This window comes from Emydura macquarii, unplaced genomic scaffold (assembly GCF_026122565.2).
Source record: "Emydura macquarii macquarii isolate MOO-44397 ecotype Brisbane River unplaced genomic scaffold, CSIRO-AGI_Emac_v2 contig_2325, whole genome shotgun sequence".
Lineage (NCBI taxonomy): Eukaryota > Metazoa > Chordata > Testudines > Chelidae > Emydura > Emydura macquarii.
In genome coordinates this window covers 246,417-257,307 of record NW_027132462.1, presented here as the reverse complement: position 1 = coordinate 257,307, position 10,891 = coordinate 246,417, and the positions used below count along the sequence as shown (strand labels likewise).

At 46.7% G+C, this 10,891-nt stretch overlaps 1 protein-coding gene across 1 annotated transcript; it reads left to right on the top strand.

The window, feature by feature from the left end:
- Positions 1 to 246: 246 nt before the first annotated feature.
- LOC137161582 (olfactory receptor 51G2-like) lies at positions 247 to 1,155 on the top strand. Its single transcript, XM_067560964.1, has one exon. The coding sequence runs from the start codon at positions 247 to 249 to the stop codon at positions 1,153 to 1,155; it is 909 nt and encodes a 302-aa protein (XP_067417065.1).
- Positions 1,156 to 10,891: the final 9,736 nt, after the last annotated feature.

Below are 10,891 nucleotides of genomic sequence, written 5' to 3'. Positions count from 1 at the left end.
CTATCTAGCTCAGAATCCTGTCTTCCAAAAGTGGCCAATGCCAGGTACTTCAGAGGGAATGAATAGAGCAGTTAATCATCAAGTGTAAATCCAAGACTATGTTTTTGCTAATCTTCCCTGACCTCGTTGAAGTCTCTAAATTTGCAGTGAGAGCAGAATGATGTCCTGTTCTGTATCATCAAGTCTTCTGTTATTTTTCCTTTCAGGATATAAAGTACAAAACTCCTCGGAACTGTCAAGTGCATCATGTCAGCTGTCAATGACACCAAATCCCAACCTGCAGTGTTCCTTCTCACCGGAATACCTGGCCTGGAAGACGTCCATGTCTGGATTTCTATCCCCTTTTTTTTAATGTATGTTACTTCGATATTAGGAAATTCATTAATTCTCTTCATTATAAAAACAGATCCAAACTTCCATGAGCCCATGTACATTTTCCTTTCCATGTTGGCCGCCACAGACCTTGGCATAATAATGTCCACAATGCCAACGACACTAAGAATATTCTGGTTTAACTCCAGGGAGATCAGCCATGATGCCTGTTTTGCCCAGCTTTCCTTCATCCTCTCATTTTCATTCACTGAATCCTCCGTGCTCTCGTCCATGGCCTTTGACCGCTTTGTTGCAATCTCTCACCCTCTCAGATATGCTTCCATCTTAACCACGCCTAGAATAGCCAAGATGGGACTGGTGTCTGTATTTAGAGGGGTGGGCCTAATATTCCCACTGCCCATTTTCCTGAAACAGTATCGATACTGTCAAGCCAACATCCTCTCCCATTCCTTCTGCCTGCACCAGGAAGTTATGACGATGGCTTGTTCAGATATCAGATTCAGTATCATCTATGGCTTCTTTGTAACAGTCTCTTCAGCAGGGTTGGACCTGCTCTTCATCCTCCTGTCTTATGTTATGATCCTCAAAACAGTGCTGAACATCGCGTCCCACGCGGAGCGCCTCAAGGCTCTGAACACCTGTGTCTCCCACGTCTGTGTCGTCCTGCTTGCCTACATCCCAGTGCTTGGCTTGTCAGTAATATACAGATTCGTGAAGAGCTCTTCTCCCTTGATTCAGAATTTCCTGGGCAATGTCTCTATGCTGATCCCGCTCATGATGAACCCAATCGTGTACAGCGTGAAACCAAACCCATTCGGTTGAGGATAATCAGGTTGCTCAACAAGTAAAGAGTCGGTTCATGACCTGGCTGCAGCGCAGGTGACACGGGAGATGAAAAACATGGGCCTCTATTCCATCCTAGACAATAACATCCGACAGGACATGAGCTACGGATCTCCCTCACCAGCTGAGAGACTGTGTTTGTGTAGAGCCAGGGGATTGGTGGGATGTTATCGCATGAAGAGCAGTATCGGTGTCAGCTCACACCTCAGAATTGCTGTGGATACAGCCAGTACAGAAGGAACGTGGATGTTTTGTCCCATTGTACATGACCTGTCACTGTCCCGTCTCTGGTTAAACACCCAGGGGCCATGAGAAAAGCTGCAGAGCTGTTTTTCTGTCACAGTCCTGGCGTTCCTGAGCACTCTGGCTGCTGCGTGATCCATGTGAGCAGCACCAGCTGTGAGCAGGGCTATTCCAGGGGCACGGCTGCCCACCCTTCCCCTGCGCCCTCACCCAGGTGTTTGTCACTGAGTCATTTCAAAGAGAGGATTAAAGCAGGCAGCGCAGAGCTGCGTGTGTGAGTGAGGGTCGCGCACTCACGAGTCCTGGCAAGAGACTCAGGCCCAGATTCCCATCCTATCCCCAGCAGTTATGCTGCCCAGCCATGCAAAGGGCTGGAAACGGGCCTCAGCTTCCCAGGAGAGACACAACCACTTCCTATCCCAGCCCAGCCATTCAGTGGTCATAAGAGGGGGTGTGTCGGGGACTCTCCCCTTTGAGGGTGGGAGAGGCCAGAGGGTCAGTCATCCCCTGCTCCACTGTTTGGCCATTTAATGTTCCTACGACTTTAGGAGCTGACAGAGGACTAGCAGAGGCAGCTACGGGGAGAGAGGAAGATGGTCCTTTCTGGGGAATAATTCGTGCCTTTGGAAATCTCAGCCTATTGATTCTTTAAGGACCTGAGACTGGGGCCTTGTAGTGCAGGGCAGGGCCTGGCTCCCCTCACTCCCTGCCACCCACAGGAACCGTGGGAGCAGGGCCGGCTGCCTCTTCTCTCAGAACATGGCCACAGCAGCAGGGGAAGGACGGCTGCCCTCGCTCAGCCTGGGGGGAAGGGACTGAGCTACAGAGGGGGCCAGCTGGCAAGAAGCCAGGAAAGCTGCGGCGAGCCTGAACCAACGCAGACCACAGCAAGGAGGGTGAGGGGCTTCTGGGCAATGGAGGAGGGTGGGGCACAGGCTAAGAGAGCCTGTGTTTTGGAGAACAAATATGACCCCACACAGGTGGATCTTGTTTTCAGTCTTCCAGGCTGAGAGTAAGTCACTGCAAGGACCTTAGAGGGAAGGGCAGGGTGCCTGAGGCCGCAAGGGGGCACGTAGTGATGGCAGCCGTCCGCAGGGACTTGGCCATGTGTGCTGTGCACTTTGAAGCTGTAACAAATAGGCAGAGGTCAGCTCAGCCCCCAGGCTCCTCTAAACTCCACTGAGGCTGGTGAGGAACAGTCCAGAGAATCAAACCATTTAAGTGGCTCCTTGCTATCCCGGCTCTCCACAGAGCAGGGGACAGCTCTGGGGCAGTGAGAATCCAGCCTGTCAAGCTGGGAGGCTGGTCCTGTGATTTGGGCTCTGCTCTGCATGTCGGGGTCCTAGGTCACATATGGCGTCTGTGCCAGAGTTCGGAATTAAATGTGAGTTGCCTAAATCCTGGTGCCCTGCTGTACCCACGAGACCCTCCTTCCTTTCCCCAGCCACAGGATGGGAGCAGAATTTCGGAACCCAGAAGTAAAAGAGATCAAAGCTCTTCTCCTTTTTGTGCTCCTGTTGCACACAGCTCTGCGTGTTCCTCTCAGATGCAAAAACGTCCAATCCTTTTGTTGAATCTTCCCCATCTCTTAAGCCACAGCAGCTGGTGGCCAGGATCTCCACACATTCATTATGCATAGTTTAAATAAAATATGAAAAGATCAAACTCACTCGATTGTCCTGGGTTCTGTGTTTAGAGCAGAATTTATTATTATTTTTCAGTCTTTGCCAAAGCCAGGAGTCTGCCTGGGGATGTGAAGCACACAGAGCCAGACATGAACCCTGGGTACTTACAGGCTAAAATAGGCACCTGGATCTGGTATATGGTGCATTTAGCAGCATCAAAGCCATGCCCCAGCTAGAAGGGCTTGGTGCGGGATGGGACCCAGCAGTTGGGTATACAGGGATCCCTCAGCCAGGGCTTAATAATAAAACTTAATTCTTATATAGCACATGTCATCAGGAGATTGATAAATTGAACAGTAATAAGTCACCAGGACCAGATGGGATTCACCCAAGTGTTCTAAAGTAAGTAAAGTAACTCATATGTGAAGTTGCAGAACTACTAACTGGTATGTAACATATCACTTTAATCAGCTTCTGTACCAGTTAATGTGACGCCAGTTTTTAACAAAAACAACGAGAGTTCTGTAGCACTTTAAAGACTAACACATTTAATTTCAGCAGGCATAAGCTTTTGTGGGCTTCAACCCACTTCGTCAGATGTAGTTGGTAGAAATAATACAACAAATATTAGGCAACATAAACATATCCAAGGGCATTGACAACAATGTGGTAAGCGGATGAAAACAGGGTATTTGAGGCCTAATGACAACCACTGAGTAGGAGGTGAGAATGGGTGATCAGAGCAAATTACTTCATGTAATCAGAGAGCCATACCAAATCCCTGTTTAAAGCCAGTTTGATTGTGTCAAGTCTGCAGATGATTTCTAGCTCAGCAGTTTCTCTTTGAAATCTGTTTTTGAAGTTTTTTTGTAAGAGGATAGCAACTTTCAGGTCAGAGACAGAATGTCCTGGGAGATGGATGGTATTATTTTTTATGTCTGATTTGTGTCCATTTATTCTTTTGCGTAGTGACAGTCCAGTTTGGCCAATGTACATGGCAGAGGGGCATTGCTAGCACATGATGGCATATATAATATTAGTAGATGTGCAGATGAATGAGATCCTTATGGTGTGATTGATGTGGTTGTCATAACGGGTTAAAATCATTGTATTGTGTGTGTGCCCCGAGTCCATGCTGAGACAGAGACATAGAAAAAATTATTGAAGATTGTTAATTGTGCTTCAAGGTTTTGTGAGCATCTTTTTCTATCATTGTTCCTAGTTATTTTTGTAGTAAATAAAGGGAAGTCGTTAATTTTGTGTAATAGATAAGGAGGTAGAAATTGTAAGCCACCTGGGGAGGAGGACTCGGGGGCAGCAAAACCCTGACTGAAAAGTGACCGGTTGAACTCAAAATAGGGGGAACTTGCAAGTACTGCAGTTCCCAGGCCGAAATTTGGAAGTTTTCAGTCGCTGCAACTTTTATTTGTTAAGTTACACCTGGTCAAGAATAAACTTCTGACCTAGGGATTCCTCAAGGAGGGACCGACAAAGTGATGTAGAAAATGCCCATAATTGGTTTGGCGGACGTACAGCCTGGAGTGGAGATAAAAGGATTGTCAGACAAAGCAAAAATTAGAGAGTCTTGTCGTGAGGACCACCGAGCCTCCCCAAGGGGTACACCAGAATCGTGCCTGCAAGAGGGTCTGATCAACCGTCCTGCCTCTCTCCAGCCCGTTGTAATTGGGCTGATAACCCGTTGGGACTTGTCCTGAGGGTGATAACCTGGGTGTGAATACGATAGAGGTTCCACCTAGATGAAAATAACCTGAGTGCGAATACGATAGAGGTTCCACCTGGATAAAAAATAGAGCTCTAAATAAAAGCACCAGTTCATAAAATATCTTTTGTTTTGCTGCAGCTGAGTCCATCTCTGTATGTGGTGAGTAGTGAATATGAATGTCTGTTTGTATTCCAGGAGTGATTGTGACTATAATTGTTGAAATAATTGAGTTTGTAATAGAATAAGGGAATAAGATTTGTAATAAAATAATTCGCTTAAGTTACTAGTTGTTGTATCAGTAAGTGTTGTGTCTAGAATTTAATCATTGTATTCAATTCTTGTTGTTTGTAATTATATAAAAAATGAATCAGTAAAAGAAAGATCCAATTTAAGTAGTTGTAGCAAGTTAATAAATAAAGGCTATTAAATGGTTAAGAATATGAGTAAGCCTGTCAAATTTTTCTGGGAAGTTTGCTAGGTTTTCTAAGTTAACATTTCCAAGCCTTACACTCTGTCTTAAAAGGGGATATATACGAATCGCCTTGGTGTCTTAAAGCACCCTTCAAATCGCTACCGAGATTTTGGAGGCCGTTTGTCTCTGGCAATCTAGATAACCTTGTCAAAACACGGCACTTAGGCATGTCAGTGGTTAGGAACCGTGATGCTGTCACTAGAGTTCATGTGTGGGCAGAGCTGGCAATGAGGTTTGTTTCAGGGGTTTGTTCCTGGATTGGACTTCTTGTAGGGTGTATGGTTGCTGGTGAGTATTCGCTTCAGGTGGGGGGGGTGGTCTGTAAGCCAGGAGAGGTCTGCCTCCCACAGCCTGAGCGAGAGACGGATCATCTGCTAGGATAGGCTGTAGATCTTTAATGATGTGTTGGAGAGATTTTAGATGGGGGCTGTAGGTAATGGCCAGTGGTGTTCTGTTCTTTTCTTTGTTGGGTCTATTCTGTAGTAGGTGACTTCTGGGTACCTGTCTGGCTCTGTCAATTTGTTTCATCACTTCTCCAGGTGGGTATTGTAGTTTTAAGAATGTTTCATAGAGATCCTGTAGGTGTTTGTCTCTGTCTGAGGGATTGGAGCAAATCCGGCTGCATCTTAAGGCGTGGCTGTAGACAATGGATCGTGTAATGTGTCCAGGGTGGAAACTGGAGGCATGAAGATACGTATTGCGGTCAGTTGGTTTTCGATATAGGGTGGTATTAATGTGACCATCCTTTATTTGCATTGTGGTGTCCAGGAGGTGGATTTCTTGTGTGGACTGATCCAGGCTGAGGATGATAGTGGGGTGGAAATTATTGAAATCCCGATGAAATTCTTTGAGGGACTCTTTCCCGTGGGTCCAGATGATGAAAATGTCATCAATATAGCGTAGGTAAAGGAGAGGTGCTTCGGGACAAGTTTTGAGGTAGCGTTGTTCTAGGTCAGCCATAAAAATGTTGGCATACAGTGGGGCCATGCGGGTGCCCATAGCTGTGCCACTGACTTGGAGGTATAGATTGGCTCCAAATCTGAAGTAGTTGTGGGTCAGGACAAAGTTTTTAACAAAGGCTCCAAAGGTGATCCCTGCAATTACAGGTCAGTAAGCCTACCTTCAGTATCAGGCAACTAGTTTGAAACTATAGTAAAGAACAGAATTTTCAGATGCATGGAAGAACATGATCTCTTGGGGAGGAATCAACATTGCTTTTCTAAAGGGAAATCATAACTCCTCATCCTAAGAGAATTCTTTGGGTGGCGTTCAACAAGCATGTGGACAATGGTGATCCGGTGGATATAGTGTACTTAGATTTCCAGAAAGCCTTTGACAAGGTCCCTCACCAAAGTCTTTTAAGCAACGTAAGCTGTCTTGGGATAAGGGGAAAGGTCCTCTCCTGGGTCAGCAACCGGTTAAAAGTTAGGAAACAAAGGTTAGGAATAAACTGTCAGTTTTCAGAAAGGAGAGATATTAATAGTGGTGTCGCGCAGGGCTCTTTACTGGGAGCAGTACTGTTCAACATATTCATAAATGATCTGGAAAAAGGATGATACAGAAATGATACAAAATTACCTAAGATAGCTAAGTACAAAGCAGATGCAAAGAGTTGCAAAAGGATCTCACAAAACTGGGTGTCTGAGCAACAAAATGGCAGCTGAAATTGAATGTTGATAAATGCAAAGTAATGAACAATGGAAAACATAATCCCAACTGAATATAAAATAATGGGGTCTAAATTAGCTCTTACCACCCAAGCAAGAGATCTGTATTTTAAAGAAGCCTCTATGAGGGCACAAGAAAAAAACATCCGTGTATGCAGAAAAAATAGCAAATAGGAGATACGAACAGCTTAGCTTAACAAAGAAATCTTACAGGAGCTTCAGCACAAAAAGGAAGCTTACAAGAAGTGGAAGCTTGGACAGACGACTAGAGAGCAGTATAAAAATCCTGCTGGATCATGCAGCGGGGAAATCAGGAAGGCCAAATCACAATTGGAGTTGCCGCTAGGAAGGGACTTGAAAGGTAACAAAAAAGGGTTCCTACAGCTATGTTAGTAACAAGAAGAAGGTCAGGGAAGCTGTGGGCCCCTTACTGAATGGGGGAAGCAACCTAGAGAGATGATGTGCAAAAAGTTGAAGTACTCTATGTATTTTTTGCATCTGTCTTCACAGACAAGGTCAGCTCCCAAACTACAGAACTGGGCAGCACAGAATAGGGAGGAAGTGAACATCCCTCAGCACGGAAAGAACAAATTCAGGACTATATAGATAAGCTGGACTTGCACAAGTCCGTGGGGCCGAATGCAATGCATCTAAGGGTGCTGAGGGAGATGGCTGATGTGATTGCAGAGCCACTGGCCATTATCTTTGAACACTAATGGCGATTCGGGGAGGTCCTGGATGATTGGAAAAGGCAAATATAGTGCCCATCTTCGAAAAAGGGAAGAAGGACGATCTAAGGAATGACAGACCAGTCAGCTTAGCCTCATTCCCTGGAGAAATCATGGAGCAGGTCCTCAAGGAAACCATTTTTAGGCACTTGGAAGAGAGAAAGGGGAACAGGAACAGTCAGCATGGACTCACCAAGGGAAAGTTACACATGTCCAACCATGGGAGCAATGGTCTCAAGTTGCAGTGAGGGAGGTCTAGGTTGGATATTAGAAAAAACATTTTCCCTAGGAGGGTGGTGTAGCACTGGAATGGGTTACCTAAGGAGGTGGCTTAATCTCCGTCCTTAGACGTTTGTAAGCTGAGGCATGACAGAGGCCTGGCTGGGATGATTTAGTTGGGGTTCGTCCTGCTCTGGACAGGAGTTTGGTTAGAAGACCTCCTAAGGTCCCTTCCAACCCTGATTGTCTAAGATTCTTTGATTTGATACCAAGCTGCAGCTGCCTGTATCCCCAAGAGAAACTGGAGCCATTTTATCTTCTCTTCCTCGTAACAGGAATGAAGGTGGCACTGCCTGAGTCTCGGGCTACACTCTGGGTATGGAAAAGTCTAAACCTCCCCCCCCAATCTGTGACTGCGGTTTTGTGCTTTACCAGCTACTCTAACCAGCCTTCTCTTCTCAGTCCAGTCCTTCCATCCTCTACAACGGCCCCTTCAGCAGACCCCGTGGCCAGTGCTTACTGTGACAGGCCCTGGTAGCACATCACTGATGAACCTGTGCTCCCAGGAGCTGGAGAGGGTCCTAGAGCAGTTGTGGAGGCACAGAGATTGTGGGTGGGAGGGCCTGGCTATCAGGGGATCACTGAGAGTTTGCATAAATTTGGGGACCCATGGATGCTGGGTCCCCCATTTATTCCTGAGGGAAAAGGGAAGGGACCTGCCCTACTGGAACAATCTGAGGGAAATTTCCAGGTAGGAGCTGTGTGGAATCTTCCTTCCCCAGCCTTCACCCTGGGTTTGTAATGCAGGAAATGGGGCTGCCAGGGAGAAATCTGACTGCACATAACTATTATTAGTGTATTTTACTGCATTGCAGCGAGATTACAGCTGTAACAGCATCATTGGTACCACTTGGCTGCCCTCGAGGGAGCCCTGTGACTCTTCTGAGCCGTACGCACAGCGCTGACAGCATGGATTGCAGGAACAGAGCCTGCGGCAGGGCTTGCGCTGCTGTCCAGTTTGGTGGCATCACCGAGCATCCCCTGTGATTGGGCTTCCTGCAGTTTGCCATTGGCCGTGATGGGGTTAAAGCTGGCACACACTGAACCAATCAGCTGAGGGTCCCAGGTGGCCAAGTGGACCCCAAGGAAATGGGCAAACATGCTTCATAAGGACAGTTGCAACCTGTCTGAGCAGACACTGCCTGCTGCCCGTGCAAGCTCTCTTCTGACTCATTCTCCATTAGGGTGCAGATCTCTGTTGGCAGCTGCTCCCCTTCACGCAGGCACTGGGTACGTTGGCAGGTTTCTCTGTCTTTAAATCTTTCAAATGCCAAGGGAAGGGTAAAGGCTGCCAGCTGTTTACGTGGGCAGACGTTCCGTGCAGCGGCAGCTGACTCTGCTGGGCTGTGGGTGTGACTCAGTGAGAGGGGCTGGAGAGCAGGCAGCACTAGGGAGCTGGGGGACCCTCCACTCCATGTTCCCATTGTCCATGGGGGTCATTCCAGGTATGTGAAAACCCAGATGCCCTGTGTCAGGATTTCTGAATGGGTCCCATATCCATAGGTGCCGTATGCTCTGGGATGGAGAATAGCCCATGCAATATCCGTGAGTAGTTCTCAAATCATTTAAGGTTTATTTGCTCCTGGAAATTTAATGAGCCAGTCCGTGTTCAAAGTTTTTTCTTTTCCGGCTCAATTGTGAATGCAGGAATTCAGAGCTGTGTTGCTCTGTGGTAAAAGTTCATATAAGGCACATGGAATAGTTTTGTTTCCTCACTGAATATGGACTCCAGCTTTTCTGCCCTGTAGAAACCTTTCAAAGTTTCAGGGCATCCTGCATTGGTGTCCCCTCTCAGATGTCAGCCTCGTCCCTTTCCCTCTCCTGGGGTGGGATCCCACCGTTCTGTCACCCTCAGGCTGTGCCCTGGGCTATAGCACTCTGAGAGTCAAAGTGGTTTGCCTAGCAGCAGCAGGTTCTATCCCTGTGGTTCTTCCGTTTCAGAATCAGTGACCTGTGGTGAGAATAGTGACCAGCCTTCCTGAACCAAACTATTGTTTAATCTGAACTGTACGAATAAAGCATCACATGAAAGAATAAAAGAGTTTAAAAATAACAGTCTGTACATAGAATCAGAGGGCTGGAAGGGACCTCAAGAGGTCTAGTCCACTTCCCTGCACTCATGGCAGGACCAAGTCATATCTAAACTATCTTTGACAGGTGTTTGCCTAACCTGCTCTTAAAAATCTCCAGTGATGGAGATTGCACAACCTCCTTAGACAATTTATTCCAGTGCTTGACCACCCTGACAGTTAGGAAGTTTTTTCTTAATGTCCAACCTAAACCTCCCTTGCTGCAGTTTAAGCCCATTGCTTCTTCTCCTGTCTTCAGAGGTTAAGAAGAACAATTTTTTCTCCCTCCTCCTTGTAACAACCTTTTATGTACTTGAAAGCTGTTATGTCCCCACTCAGTCTTCTCTTCTTCAGGCTAAACAACCCAGTTCTTTCAGTCTTGCCTCATAGCTCATGTTTTTAGACTAACCTCAGCTAAATATTCCAGGCAAGGTTTTTGTATAGCCGCAGTTTAAAAACCTCTAAGGATGGAGATTCCACCACCTCTCTAGATAACCCATTCCAGTGCTTCACCACCCTCCTAGTGAAAAACTTTTTCCTAATATCCAACCTAGACCTCCCCCACTGCAACTTGAGACCTTTGCTCCTTGTTCTGTCATCTGCCACCACTGAGAACAGCCTAGCTCCATCCTCCCTGGAACCCCCTTTCAGGTAGTTAAAGGTTGCTATCAAATCCCCCCTCATTCTTCTCTTCTGCAGACTAAACAAGCCTCGTTCCTTCAGCCTCTCCTCATAAGTCTTGTGCTCCAGACCCCTAATCATTTTTGTTGCCCTCCTCTGGACTCTCTCCAACTTCTCCACATCCTTTTTGTAGTGGGGGGCCCAAAACAGGACACAATACTCCAAATGCGGCCTCACCAATCACTTCCCTGTTCTGCTGGCAATGCTCCTACTAATGCAGCCCAATAT

Coding starts and splice junctions, on each gene's coding strand:
- LOC137161582 (XM_067560964.1), top strand. CDS start 247: ATGTCAGCTGTCAATGACACCAAATCCCAACCTGCAGTGTTCCTTCTC.